The sequence below is a fragment of the Talpa occidentalis genome, unplaced genomic scaffold, assembly GCF_014898055.3.
Source record: "Talpa occidentalis isolate TD23 unplaced genomic scaffold, MPIMG_talOcc4v2.1 talOcc4.4, whole genome shotgun sequence".
Taxonomy (NCBI): domain Eukaryota; kingdom Metazoa; phylum Chordata; class Mammalia; order Eulipotyphla; family Talpidae; genus Talpa; species Talpa occidentalis.
The window spans coordinates 73,577,395-73,593,116 of record NW_023604295.1 but is presented as its reverse complement, the minus strand read 5'-3'; the positions used below and the strand labels follow the sequence as shown (position 1 = coordinate 73,593,116).

At 37.7% G+C, this 15,722-nt stretch overlaps 1 protein-coding gene across 1 annotated transcript in view; it reads right to left on the bottom strand.

Moving 5' to 3' along the window:
- Positions 1-15,722, bottom strand: part of ROBO1 (roundabout guidance receptor 1) — a 912,258-nt gene that overhangs the window by 322,553 nt on the left and 573,983 nt on the right. Inside the window, exon 4 of the mRNA XM_037525700.2 lies at positions 4,950-5,276. Within this exon, the coding sequence (XP_037381597.2) occupies positions 4,950-5,276 (327 nt within the window). The remainder of the gene's footprint in view (positions 1-4,949; positions 5,277-15,722) is intronic.

Genomic DNA, 15,722 nt, shown 5'->3' with positions numbered 1-15,722 from the left:
TTTCTTAGCATCTCAGTTTTTAGAATTTATGTGAGATAAGTTTAATGGCATCACTTATTTTTTCACAAATAAGGAACACAGCTTTAATCACATGACAGGGCCAGCATCACAAGGTTGGTCAGTACTTGTCACTGGTTCTAACCACCTTACAGTTGAGATTAAAATGAAAATAAAAACAAACATTTCCAAAGATAACCAATAAATGCAATCGTTTTGGTACATTTTTTAAAATTTAAATAAATGCGGGCCTCCCGGTGGCGCAGCGGTTGAGCGCTGGGTTGCGAAGCTGCCCTCAGCCTCTGCAGCGCCGGTTCGATTCCCGGCTGCTCCCCGGCCACCAGAGGAGGGTCCACATGGTGCGCAGACCTCTCCTGCCGCCCGCTGCTCCCCTCAAGTGTACTTCGGTCCTTCTGCCTGCTCTGCTCCCTGCTCTGGCTCTGGTGAATTCTCTCACCCTCCCGCGCTTCTGACTGTACCCAGTGCATGTATAAACGAAACAAACGAACAAATAAATAAATAATAAAAACTGCCTCTATAAAAAAAAAAAAAAAAAGTTTTAAAAAAAAAAAAAAATTTAAATAAATGCTTAAATGCTAATTGACAAGAATAGTGTATACTGCAGAAATGAAGATTTTAAAGAACTTTCCATGTCATTCCTTCTCAACATTTAAGAGACTGACAATATTTAGGGACCAAGAATCCCAGTTGTTATTACAGCTGTAAAACTTGGTTTAAAGGCAAATAAAATACAGATAAATGTTTTTAAAAGCATTACCAACAACTGTGCTGTGAAACCTGTGTTGCCTCAAGACACTTTTGTTAATGCTATTACTCTGGGCTATAGCTTCACTAAGAAATTAGATGCAATCTTTGTCTTCCTGTGTCTGAGCCTTTGGGAAAAATAAGAATAGTTCTTATTGAACCTCGGGTACCAAAACTGAAGCGAGACAGAAAAAAAGCAGTAGTATTCTACAGGAAAAAAAAAATAACTATAACAGGACTTTATAGATTTAATTTACAGCAAAAATGGTCCCTGTTTCTACCCCTGGGTTATTCACATAACTTACAAAAGGCTGGTGGTAATTTTAGAATGAAAACACACCTAACATGGTTAATGAGTAGTAGTCATTGGCTAAATAAACAACTGAAGTTTTTGTGCATTAAATTACTACATATCTCTTGTAATGCACTAAAGCACGGATTTACTAAATTATGGTGTATAAACACTTGAAACACAATAAACTAATTTTAGCTGCAAACTACATAATTTTCCCATATATCTTATATATTCAAATAATACAAATTCCCCCCCCAAAAAACACATAATTTTAATCATTGTGATTAAACTACTATAAAAAGTATTTGAGCCAAATGATACTCAGATGTTTCTCAGGTTTCAAATAATCATTATTATCATTAATAAATTTCCTTATTACCAAATGATCCTTATAAATATTAACCTACTTTTCATAAATATACAATATCTTTACATCTCTCCCTTTCAAGTATTTGGCTTTTGTGGAATGATATTAAAGAATGTTAAAGTAGGGGCCTCCCCAGTGGCACAGTGGTTGAGCAATGGGCTGTGAAGCTGCCCGCAGCCTCTAAAGCACCGGTTCGATTCCCGGCCACCGGGTGAGGGTCCCACATGGCGCGCAGACCTCTCCTTCTGCCCGCTGCTCCCCTCAGCAGTGTGTTTCATCAGTCTGTCTGTTCTGCTCCCTGATCTGGCTCTGGTGAATTCTCTCACCCTCCCGTGCTTCTGACTGTACCCAGTGCTTGCATAAATAAATAAATAAATAAATAAATAAATAAATAAATCTTTAAAAAAAAGTTAAAGTAATTTCATCAATTCTTATACAAAAAAAATTATAAATTATATATTCTAAAGCTTGAAATATATTGAACATACAACTTTAAGGTATGCTAAAATTGGTGAACTATGCATTAAGAGATTATATATTGGAATATTTAGTTGGTAAACATTATACAAGGATCTTATGCTAGCTTGAATTCCATGATCGTATATTGTTGGCTAAGACTGAAAGAGCTTTTCCAATAATGGACTCTCAGTGTAATGGAATGTCTATCTTAGAACAAAAAAAGAGACTTAACTGGAAACTAATAGTGTCTTTTAAATATGTACACAAAAGCCAGATTAGAAGAGACAGCTCTCTAAATCCCAGTGCATTAAGGGTATCTTGATCATCAGAGGTAAAGCTAGAGGTGTTTTGAAAAGGAAGTTAAGAGAAGGCAAGCATTTAGACATTCTATTTGGCCTATAGCATTTTATTTTAATCTGACAATGATAAGAATTCAATTAGAGTAGGAAATAACACAGAAACATGAGATGATCTTTGAAATGTCTGTTGGTACACACTTCATTTATAAGGAATTATAATTCCAGAGAATTCTAATCACTGTGTTTCCCTCTTGGTCTTTAGTTTTTTACCTAACAAAAATAGGAGTTAGCTCTGTCATCTACATCATCTTACTTGATTCTCTAAATCTGTTATTTGTTTTTAAGTATTCACCTACTTTTACCTCCACATGGAATAATTATTCTTAAATATTAATATGCCGAATGTTAGAAATACACTATTATGATAATTTTGAAAGATAACTTCCTCAAAACATGTTATCCTCACACAAATAGGTTGAATGTTGAAGCTTCATTTGCTAATGCAACATTTAAAGTTGGACAGAAGAAAAACAAAAAACAAAAGCAAAATAGTCTTCTATTGTAATTGTAACTTTTATCCATCTCATTGATTCAGTCCTAACACCTTCACTGACAAAGCAATGAGAAAGCACAGAAAGTTCATTTTCAAAGAACTATGATTAGAGAAATATAAACCTGGCCTTCAAGTAATTGCTTAAAAATATCGATGGCTAGGGCCTCCACGGTGGCACAGCGGTTGAGTGTGGGGCTGCGAAGCTGCCCGCAGCCTCTGCAGCACAGGTTTGATCCCTGGCCGCCGGTGAGGGTCCCACATGGTGCGCAGACCTCTCCTGCCACGCCCACAGCTCCCCTCAGCAGTGTACTTTGTCAGTCTGCCTGTTCGGTTCCCCACTCTGGCTCTGATGAATTATCTCACCCCTCCCGCGCTTCTGACTGTACCCAGTGCTTATATAAAATAAATAAATAAATCTTTAAAAAAATTTAAAAAATCAATGGTTAGTTTTGACATAGTTTCAAATGATTGGTTTAATTTTTTACTGTCTAATTAAATTGTAAGCTGATATCACCCATCTTTGCATTACACTCAATTCAATCAGTCTATCACTGTGTGAATGTGATTGACCTATTGAAATTCTCTAGGGCTGTTTCCACAATATGATGGAGTTGGAATAATCTATCTCTAAATTTCATTCCTTGTCTATAATTTTATAATTATCTGTAGTTCTTTACATTAAGTTCTAGTTGAATGTTAAGGCCATGTCGGAGATTAACAAAACTGATTATATAAATAAAATCTGCATATAAATTACATCAAATTATCAATATTCTTAGACAATATGTATACATCTGCACATATAATTACGTGAAGTTAAACTTAATTTGAAGTAGATTTAAACTGCCTGTGTCTCCAATCCCAATGTAATTCTCAATTTCTGTCATACAAACATACAAACATACACAGCAGAATTCTTTCAAAGGAATGAACCTATTTTGAATGCTTATTGAAAAGAAGTGTAGCCCAATTCTTATTCAAATACCATGCACATCCAGACTCTAGATACAATTTAATCATCCTTAAATCCTTCTTGAGGTAGTTTCAAATGAACTGCATTTGTTATATGTATAAATAAATTGAAACACCAAATACCTGAGGATTACATAGACCTGTTTTCCTACCAAGGAGCAACACAATAACAAAGATGAAGATAACACATTATAAGGCATAGACATCTTTTTGTTTTTTTTTCCATATAGCTTTGCCAAAAGGATAATATATTTTTAAGAATTAGAAACAATTTAAAGTCATTACCTTAGGGCCTCCCTAATGACCTAGGGGTTAAGTCTCAGTGCGATCACTGCTCGCCCTGGCCCACATGGCACAGGAGACTGTACCTGTCTTACGCTGCTCCCCTCAGAGTGTATTTCAGTAGATCTGCCTGTTTTGCCCCCCACTGTCTCTGGTGAATCCTCTCCCCACCCCCTCTTCACACCTGTGGCCTACACCTCAATTCTTCTACACAAAATAAATAAAACAAAATTACTCCTTTAAAAAAAATAATAAAACCATACCTGATACTATCATATTTACACTACTTGAAAATATTGCTCTTAATTAAGACAAATGAAACCACATTATTCTCTAACAGAAACATTCTTATATTCAATATATTTATTTTTTTTTTTTTTAAATTTTTTTTTTTATTTATTTATACAAGCACTGGGGACAGTCAGAAGCGCGGGAGGGTGAGAGAATTCACCAGAGCCAGAGCGGGCAGCAGAACAGGCAGAAGGACCGAAGTACACTGCTGAGGGGAGCAGCGGGCGGCAGGAGAGGTCTGCGCGCCATGTGGGACCCTCCTCCGGTGGCCGGGGAGCAGCCGGGGATTGAACCGGCGCTGCAGAGGCTGCGGGCAGCTTCGCAACCCAGCGCTCAACAGCTGCACCACCAGGGGAGGCCCATATTCAATATATTTAAAAGCAACAAAGGAGAACAGATAATTTCAATACAAATGTTCAATAGGAAAGAGCTCCAAATCACAAGTAAAATAGTTCAATATTATGTGTAAATTCCAATTTAGCTTAAATAACCAACTAGGATGAGACATGTAAGAAATTCAAACAAACAGTGGATCCATATTCACATGCAAAGCCAGAGACTTTCCTTAGGTAAAGCCTGTGATACAGGTTTAAGTATTATTACTACTATCAAGGCAAAGAATCCCATGCATCATTCCCTCCACCAAACACAGAAAGTCAGTTTACTTACTAGCTACCTCCAGCGATGCATTGTGACTCACAGCCTCTCCGAGGTAATTCCTTGCTACACAGACATAGACCCCTTCATCAGGCCTACTTTTTCGTCCATGCACTATACGTAAGAAAAATAAAGATCCACTTGGCAGCAACATTCGGTGTGAGCGCGGGTCATCTTTGTCTGTCTCCACTCTCTCCCCCCCTTTGTACCATTCAATAGTGGGTGTGGGGCGGCCTTCAGCTTTACAGTTCAAGGTTGCAGGTTCTCCTTTTGAGACAATTAGGTCTGAGGGGTGTTCAACAATGCGAGGTGGAAAATCTTCCTGGCGAAGACGGGAGCCTGCAGAAGAATGGAGAAAATAGCTTCATATTACCACTTGTAAACAATTTAATCTCATTTCAAAAGACTAAGCTTAAGAATGGCTATTTAAACCTGGCATACTATTGACCTTCCCCTCCTATCCCACTTACTAATTTAAGGTGTCCACTTACCAATACCTTCAATCTCCTGAATCCTTTTGACCTCTCACTTAGAGTTCTCCTGTTTAAACTTTGTCTTTGCAAATGTAACAGTGTAATCTAAAAAGGGGAGATTGCAGGTTCCCTGCCCCACCTAAGGAAGGGTGGAGCTGACAGACTAGAGGGCAAGCTAAAAAGGACTGAAACTAGAAAGGAGGTTCGTGGGGCAGAGGGTCATGTGAAGAAACCATGCTTACTTCCTGGCCTTGGGACTTGAACAAGAAACTTGGGAGACATAGAAGGAGACACTTGCAAGAAATGTGGGTGAGAAAGAAACCTTTGGGGAAGCTAACAATGGCAGTGGTCACCTTGTTTTGCGCTTTGATCTTGCTCCTTTCCTTCCAGACTTGCCTGGCACCTTGTGTTCTTTTCTTATATTTCCCCACCAGAAGGTACCTTAGACTAGTGGCAAGTTTTCAGGCCTCAATGGCCCCTGCTTTAAGCCAACCCTGTTTGGCTGGACATTTACCCATGAGGGGATGGGTGACTTTGGATGTTTATTGGGGAACTATATTCTTTCTCTTCTTTTCTTTCTTTTGCACACTAACTGTATTGAATTTCTTTTTCTAGTGACAGTCTTACACACTAAGAGTGTTGTAGGGTAAGGAAAAATGTCAGGCTATTCTGCCCTCCTGCCATCAGGACAGATGATGGATCCTTGCGGTCCTGAATTCATGCCTGATGGCAGGCACCTGGAGTAGTGTGTGGGCATAGGTAGATGGGATTCACCTGGGCTAAGACTGGGCTTTTTAAGGTCAGCGTCACGGGGACACCAGCAGAAGCCAAGAAGCCGAGAAGAAGCAGAAGCAGAGAGAACACCAGAGAGCCCAGATAGAGTGAAGATTTGCTGGGGGCTGGGAGGACTGCCAGCCTCCCGGCCCCCCAGCACCCTTGCCTGCCATGTACCTGGTAATCCCAATAAAAGACCTGCAAAAAAACTGTTAGGGGGAAAAGGATGTCCCAAAGCAAATTCCATACAGGCTTTGTGGACTCCACCCCCACCCCAGGTCAAAGCCAAAGACACTGGGAACTCCAAATCCCATCACCACCAAAGGGAAGGTGGCTGGGACCTGAGGGTGGGGTTAAGCAGCCAGGTGGATACAAAAGGCAGACACGTGGGCTTTGGGGGCTCTCCATTTTTGGGCTCTCGGCCAGCTCGCAGCGTCCGGCCAGCTCTGAGAGTGACTTTGGGTTTCCAGGTCGTCGGATCGGGTAGGACGCATTAAAGACTTTATTTCCCTATTTTCTCCCTGAGTTGTACATTTTCCTTATTTCTTTTTCTCTTGTAAATAAACCTTTTATTAACCCTTTTGTGTGTGTCTGTAGTAGAGTATTCATAAGTCCCTTTAAAGCGCGCGGGTGAGGACCCACAGCCAGGAACCCGTTTAATATCGGGGTGGCTCTATAACAAAACCACTGAGGACTCTGACTCCTCCTTTACCCGGTCTGCTGGATCAGAAAACCTGCATTGTGGTCCATTCCTGCCCTTACAAGTGTGTTTTGTCTTTATGTGGCAGATGACAGAACCCAATTTGAGCAGGCAGGTTTGGGGGTCCTGGAGTGCCCCTCAGCCAGCCTGCTAACACAAATCCTGTCTGCTCTTCAAATTCCTTGTCCACAAATTCTTCAGGACACCTCATACTGTCAGTTTGTACCACCTATTTGTCTGTTTTGGCAGAGGAATGTGTTAGAGAACTATTCAGTATTAGAAAAAATGGCCTGGTTTCCTGCAACTCCTTAATATCTCACATCATCCAAGACTTTAACAAAGTACATGCTGTGTACTAAAGGGCATTTATGCTCCACTACATGGTGAAACTATATATAGACTTTTGTAATTGCCTAAATATTTATTAACCAATCTTATCAGCAATAATTAAGTTAATATTATACAACACATTAAAGGTAAAATGTTAGATCACTGAGTTTAAATAATTAAATGTAATGTTAAAATGGGAAAGGATATTGGGTGAGGAAACCACATAATAGATTTTAAGTATTACTTATTCAGTCTTGACTGTGGGTGTCATTTAAATATTTCCCTTGTCTGTACCTTATTTCTTGTAATTTCTAAAACAGGGATCAAGATTCAGGTTTTTAAACACTCCTACTTTATTATTATATACATAGATTTAATAAGAAAATTTCTTAAAGCTTTTGCAAATTCAACAGCCCAAATATTATTTGAGTTGCAAACCTTGCTCTCACTTAGTTTTCCAATATCAAGGAATAGTAGAAACTATTCTTCCTTGTAGAAACTATTCTTCAAAGTAGAAACTATTCTTCCTTGACACCTACTAGTCCTCCCCAAAATTTCTTAAATCATTCTACTCATCTCCATCTCTATAGCCATATCAGATCAAATGCTATCAATTCCCACAAAGATTTAAGAAAGCTCTTAAATAGCTCTCATTCACTATAGCCAGATAAACACTTTGAAATGCAAATACAGTCTGGGCCCTCCCCTACTTCAGTAACTCTTAAAATAAACTCAGTATTCTTAAGATAAAGTCCTTAAGAAGACCATGGAGAACTAGTGTTTTCATTTCCCTATCTTGCTCTCAGACTATTCCACTACTTTCTCTATTGTCTTCACCCCAATATTCTGTTAATCCACAAATACCTTGTGCTTCCTCCTGTCACAGGCCTGTATAGGCCACAGGGTCTGGACTCAAAATGACAGTCCACTAGTTTATATTCACTGTTTTTTCCAAATCCCTACCCACTCTGATCTTTACAAGGAAAGTAAATGCTGCCTTATAAACCTAACTCACACTATATAGCTAGCCTCGGGGTAAGAAGGATCAGAATTATTTACATTGATTTGTTTGATACTTTGAATGTTGTCTCTCTTTCCCTTAATATGTGAGATCAATAGTTCTGATTTTGCTCACAGTTGCTTCTCTCATGCCTGGCAGAGTGCTGGTCCATTACAGGTAATCAATAAATATGAGTAGAATAAATGAAAAAATAAAGTGCTGACAGGAAAGACCTATTTGAGTGGACTAATATGAAGCTTAAAAATCATATAGTCTATAAAGAGAATTTAAAATTTTTAATTTTGTTTTTTTAAATTTCAATCAATATGCATATTATTTATTTATTTTTTTTAATAATAAATTTTATTGTTATATTCCCCATACAATTGCAGCCCCCCCATTCTGACCCCAATCCCTCCCCTCCCCCCCCCACCCCCCAAAAAAGTGTCTCTGGTTCATAGTTTTTTGTTGATTTTGATTTTCACTTTCTTATATTCATTTTCCTGGTCCCTTATTTAAGTTTTCTAGATTCCTGCTATGAGTGAGACCATCCGGTATTTTTCTTTTTCTTTTTGGCTTATTTCGCTGAGCATGATCCCTTCCAGCGCCATCCATGTTGCTGCAAATTGCATGTGTTTATCTTTTTTGAATGCTGAGTAATATTCCATGGTATATAGGTACCACATCTTCTTGATCCAGTCATCTATTTTTGGGCATTTGGGTTGTTTCCAAAGCTTAGCTATTGTAAACAGTGCTGCTATAAACATAGGGGTGCAGGTGTTCTTTGGAATTGATGTTTCTGTGTCCTTTGGGTAAATACCTAGGAGTGGAATTGCTGGATCATATGGAAGCTCTATGTTTAGTAGGTCCAGAAATCTCCACACAGCTTTCCACAGTGGTTGGACCAGTTTAATATGCATATTATTTAAACTTTTCTAGCCTGTAAGCTCTGTGTAGGGCTTATTTATATTTCTGTTTAATTTATTACTATTGCAAATAACAGTTTTTTTTTCATAATGAAATGGAAAAAGGAATGGTGAAATTAAGTGATCTATTATTTGCCTATATCCACCATGAAACAAAAAACATATATAATGTAAAATGTTGGTTAATAGTATTATAAGCTGAAATACAAAGAAAAATACCTTGGAAATCTATACTCTCACAAAATCTAGATTGGAGTTAGATGAAATTTAAATTGGATTTAGATAATTCAATTACATCTACTAGAAGACTTCAGAATATAAAGCATTATAATACATTAGTGACCATTACTTTGACAGTAATCAAGAAAGGTAGATGCTAATGTTCAACTTCAAGATAATATATATTTAATTACAGCAAATTTTATTTTAAACTTTGGTTTAAAATAAACCACTTCAGGTAGGATGTAGGGTTAGGCTCGAATAGGCTACTTTGAGGCTCCCTGAGCAAGGCAGTGAAAGAATCCTGAAACTTGAGATGGGTCTTGAACAATGAATCAAGATGAAAAGTGATTTCAGCTGCAAGCTAGTTGCAAGAGAATATGGTAAGCTTGTGGAAGCTGCCAGTAGACTGGTAAGGTGTAAATATAATGTGCATTTGAGTGATTGGGAAGTGTGTTTCTGAAAAAGTGGCTACAAGCAATAATGTGACAGGCTTTGTACATCAAGTCAAAGTTCTGGAATCTAACTGAAGGCAAGAAAAATATTGAGCAGGGGATCACCTTGATTGAGTTTGGTTTTAAAGAGCTCACTAATGATAGTATAAAACTGGATTACAGCAGGCTAAGCTAAGCGAAGATTCTCACACTCTTCAAGAAATAAATTCTGAAAAGTTTAACATTAACAGTTGAAAAAAATTGGAGATTTAGTTACATCAACAGGATCTACTCAATGCCAAGGTGAGGGAACAGGGAAAGCAGCAGTAGTAGGTAAAGAGATTATCAGAAATGGGTGAAGGGCAATTTCAATACAGGTAGAGAACTGAAGAGTGGGATTTGATGATAGAAAGGACAGAAGAGATGGGCCTCCCCTAGTGGCGCAGGCGGTTGAGCACCGCACTCTGCAGCACTGGTTTGATCCCGGCCAGGCTGACGAGGGTCCCACATGGCACGGCAGACCTCTCCTGTCTCACCCGCTGCTCCCCTCAGCAGTGTATTTTGTCAGTCTGCTTGTTCTGTTCCCCCGCTCTGTCACTGGTGAATCCTCTCACCCTCCTGTGCCTCTGGTCTGTGCCCCAGTTCTTGCATAAATAAATAAATAAATCTTTAAAAAAAAAAAAAGGACAGAGATGATGTATTTAATATGAGACATGATGAGTTGGGGGCACTTCTAGAATGTCCAAATGGATATGAAGAGTTGCCAACTGAAAATCCAAATCTGACTTCAGAAATGAAATCTTGGGAAGAAGTGCATGAGACTCAATCTGGAGGCTGAAGCCATGGGAAAGCTTAAAACTATCTGGGGAGACTGTGGAGAGGAAGTAACGGCCAATAGCAAACCTGGAGATCACCCAGACGCCACTAAAGTACAGTGGAGCTTAAGACTTCCTCTCCTAACCTGCAGTCCCACACAGCAGGACCGTAGCCAGCATGACTTCTGCGAGTTGAGAACTCTGAGCCAAGTTTTCACCATTATGTTTGTACCTCAGTATTCGGTATAAGAGTTTCAACAATAAAAATGCTTTCTCTGTTATTAAAGGCTAAGTTTTCAAAAATTCTCTGAGGAATACTCTTTCCTCGAGTTATTAATGGGGGCGGGGTGCAGTTCTTGGGGTCTTTAGTTTTGCTAATACCTATTAAGTAGCATTTCTCAAACTTATGTGGCCATGAACTCTTCTTTTTTTAGGACATCTTCTGAAATTTGCTTTAAGAGAAAATACACTCTTTCAGCATTTAATAATCTAGAGAATGAATAGAGGTTTAGCAAAAAAAATAAAGGTATTTGACTGCAGAGTTAATACCTTTGAAAATCATAAAAAACAGAAATAATTTCTCATAATGTCTAACTTTCAGGAAGGGAACTTTCCAGTTCCCAAGTGATAATTATAATGACTGATTGGTTAACCTCAATAATAAAAATTATAAATGGCAATCATCACCATTATAGAAACTAAATTATGCATTATCAAGTCAAAGCAGGAAGGAAAGACATGGAAATTAAAACTAGTATTAATTTTCCATCTTCTCCTATATCACAATAACATCTTTATGAGGAGGGGTTGTTATATCTGGCATCCATATGGGGGAACTAAGACTCTAAGCTGTCTTTCAACTGGAAGGTGGTAGTGCCGGGATTCAATCCTAGTCTAATTCAGTATCACTGCTCTTTCCAATTATTCCATAAGTACTTCCAGGATCAGTTAGTTAAAATTCATAGAGAAACAGGTTTTGTCCATGCTGGTTTCTAACGCTGGAGATGTTCTTTCTGATTACTTTTTTTTTAATGTAGATTATAGAAATAGCATGAAGCACTAAAACCTAATTATTCTTGCCTCTTGCAAACACAGAATATCAAGTTGTAACTCTTATGATTTAAGTAAAGACCTAAAAGATAAATAAATGAGCTAATAAAGCTTCCCTCATATTGTGTCATCTTCTCTAAAATGAACATATTTTTTGAGTAAATATCCTTGTATCATCAGAATCTCAACCCCTACATAACTGCTTGCATAACTTGAAATGTGATATAACTGTCTCCCAAATTTTTTTCACCATCACATTTGAGAAAAGTCATACAATTTCCATCAATATTCATGACTCACTTTCTCATAGGGGACTTTTCAGGGAGTTAAAATCAAATAGAGAAGAACACACAGAATCTCAGAGTACAAGTGAGAACCACAATATTCACAACCTTCCTCTAGAAGGGGTGTCTAGCTCCATCTGTCACAAAACTTCTCTCTCTGTGATATCCTTGATTTGCTGCTCATGAAGCGTTTTCACTCTTAAATCATAAATTCTGAGTTTCTATATGACACTTGACAACCACCATTTCAGTTATACTAATTCAGAGTATTTTTTAAATATGATAAGACATAAGATTTATACTGTACTTTGCAATACCAACTTTCGGGTTCCATCCACACTTCGACAGGAACAAAAAGTCACAAAGAAGAGAGAGTAAAAGAAGAAATGAGGGACTTTGACAATGATTTCAGATGATATTATCAACTGTTCTCGACAACAATCCTGGTAGAATTTTAGGAATACAACAGAATTGACTCCAGCCAGGCAAGGCCGACATCAGGGAAAAGGGCAGAGCAGGATTCCTTCAACAAATGCCCGGTTGGAAGATAAAATATAAACACCAGTGACTGAAATATCCAAATATTTACACAACCACAGCTGGAAAAAGATATACACGTAAGTGCTAAGTATTTCAAGGAAATATATCAAAGTCACATGAGATTTATGATGAGGAAACCAAACTCCACATTGGAAGTAAACTGTTCCCTCCTTTAAGACATCACTTTTACAGACACACAAGCAACTTACCATCCAAGAGATGAGTTAGCTGAGGTATGTAAAACACGGACACTCACGCACACACAGTCACACACAAAGTCTTATTACTTTTCATACATAGGATTTAATTATTTCTTCTAGCATTGCAGTAATATTTATCTCGGGGTGTGTTTATATTTTCAAGTCTGTTTCTTCTTAGTAGATTGAGAAAAACTATTTTATGAACAAAGTCTTGTTTTGATTTGAATTTTTTTCATATTCTTTGGAATGTAAAATTTGAAAACATTAATGATTAAAATATCCATTTGTAGCATTTTTAATATTGAAAGGTCTCACAGCACACAATATTTGTAAAATTGCTGAAATCACAAGAGAAACTAGTTCAGTGTATAGTTGACAGATACACAATGAACATTAAAAGACATCTGGTGACATCTGTCCAACATGGGGGTAGGGGTATATATATTTGCCTTGACAACATACCTATATTTATAAAAGAATACCTATATTCTTAAAAGAGCTTTGACTTTTAACCTTTTTATTTAAGCTCCATTTACATTTTAAGGAGCAGAAGGCCTCCAATTATTAACATAAATCCTATCATGGGCACAATCCTGTAATTTTCTTGTCAGAATTTCATTCTACAAGAATATCTTTGTTAAAAATAAGACAGCACCCATTAATTACTCACCATGTAGAAAGTAGACTTAAATATCCTCTATGGAGATACCATTTTTCAAATACACTCACTATTAGAATCAGTATAAAAACAGATCACCCTTTACAGATAAAATAGGTAGCTTCACCTGAAATTATACAGTAATGCAAGGGAAACCAAACATATTAAAATAACTACATGATTAATAGACCATGCCATTTTCCTTAGATACTAACTTACATCCTAATTTCCCTTGATTATAATTCTACCTAAAGAGTGGGGACAAGGGAACATTTTCTAGCCAAAATTTAGAATAATCCCAATAATTAACTAAGCACCACTTTTAGCATCTATTGTCAACTAAAAAGATGATCTAAATAGACCAAAATGGAATTGCAGGAGTGAACCTTGGTATTTTTGTAATATTCTTAAGAATCTAATATCAAAGGTCTGTGTCTCCAGAGACATGAGAAAGACTGACAGTAGCATAAGTTAAATTTTAGAAACAATATTACTTGCCCCCCCATTTTTAATAATATGGACTCTAAGTAGAAGAGACTTTTCCATCATGAGACCCAAATATTGAAGAGCTTCTAGGGAATTAACTGCAGGAATTGTTTCTGCTAACTCAAAACAGGTAAGATTTCACTCTCAGCTGTAACTAAAGGGATTGGAGGGTTGAAGTTGGTTAGGTGGGTTCAGCTTTTCTATTTGCCTTTTAGTAAGATTTCCAATTACATGCAAATAGGATGATTTTACCTGTGAAATGCCAAACAAAAACGTTTGCATATCTTTTAAGTCCAAGTTCTCTTATTCTCCTATCCATCATTTTGCCTATATTCTATTAAGAATTGGGCCTTCCTGGTGGCGTAGGCAGTTGAGCAAAGCACTGTGAAGCTATCCACAACCTCTGCAGCACAGGTTCGATCCCAGCTGGCCGGCGAGGGCCCCACATGGTGTGGCAGACCTCTCCTGTCTCGCCCACTGCTCCCCTTAACAGTGTATTTCTGTCAGTCTGCCTGTTCTGTTCCCTGCTCTGTCTCTGGTGAATCCTCTCACCCTCCCGCACATTTGGCCTGTACCCTGGTTCTTGTATGCATGAATAAATAAATCTTTAGAAAAATTGTACTAAGCATTTACAACACATGAAATATAAAATAAAACCTCTGACCTCATCAATTTGTATTTTATCAAGGGAGAAGGAATGATTTACATGGATAATACCGAAAAATAAGAGCCACACCAGGACAGGCAATATAGTAGGAGAAAACGTATTCCAGAGGAAGCAAAAGCACAGGCAAAATTTAACTAATGCAGCATTTGTGGAAAAAGCTTATTAAATCTTAAGAACAGACTCAATTTGCCTGGATTCAAAAAGGGCACTGCAACGTGTTAGTTGTGTGAATTCTGGTAAATGGTTTAACCTCCCTAAATGAAAGTTTTTTCCATCTGTAAAATGAATATAAAAATAATGCCTATCCATTATAGGTCAGCATACTCACTGATGCTAAATTAATACTATACTGACCCATAGTTTGTAACCTTTCATGTAGTACTTTTGAAGTTGGTATAAACACCATTACTTGATTTTACCATCCTCTTCCCCACCGTCTCCTGGAATTACATTAGGATTCTCACCAATTTATACAGAATTCAATTACTTTTTTCCTAAATTTCTAAGAAATTTTAAAATTACTCTAGTCTCTAGTTGTTTTTTCTTTTTTTTCAATGAACCAAGTCTTCTTTCTTGTTTTTGTTTGTTTGTTTGTTTGTTTGTTATAAGATTTATTTATTTATACAGCACTGGGTACAGTCAGAAGCACGGGAGGGTGAGAGAATTCACCAGAGCCAGAGCGGGGAACAGAACAGGCAGACCGAGGAAATACACTGCTGAGGGGAACCGCGGGCGGCAGGAGAGGTCTGCGCACCATGTGGGACCCGCACCCAGCAACACAGCTGAGGCTGTGGGCAGCTTCGCAGCCCAGCACTCAACCGCTGAGCCACAGGGGAGGCCCCCTAGTCTCTAGTTTTAATTGGGAATTCAACTCAAAATAATTTTTCATTTACACAGTTGTCGGCAAGTTCAAGCACAATTCCAATAAAAACACCCTTGAAAAGAGATGAAAAACACAATGAAACAAAACTAGAATGCTTAGCACAGCCTACTGATTATTTAACTAAGGATGCTAAGGAGATGACTCTATCTGAAGTCAGCTGTAATAGGGCATAACTATTCTTTGTGGAAAATAGCCCATATAGTTCTGGAATTAAAGCTATTATTTTCAAAATTTAAAAGACACAATAATGCCTTAAAATATTACTCAAACCATAGCTGTTGTAAAAAAAAAATGTAAAGTAATATTCATCATTTTTTCTATACAGAGTTGCATTCATTTTCCACAG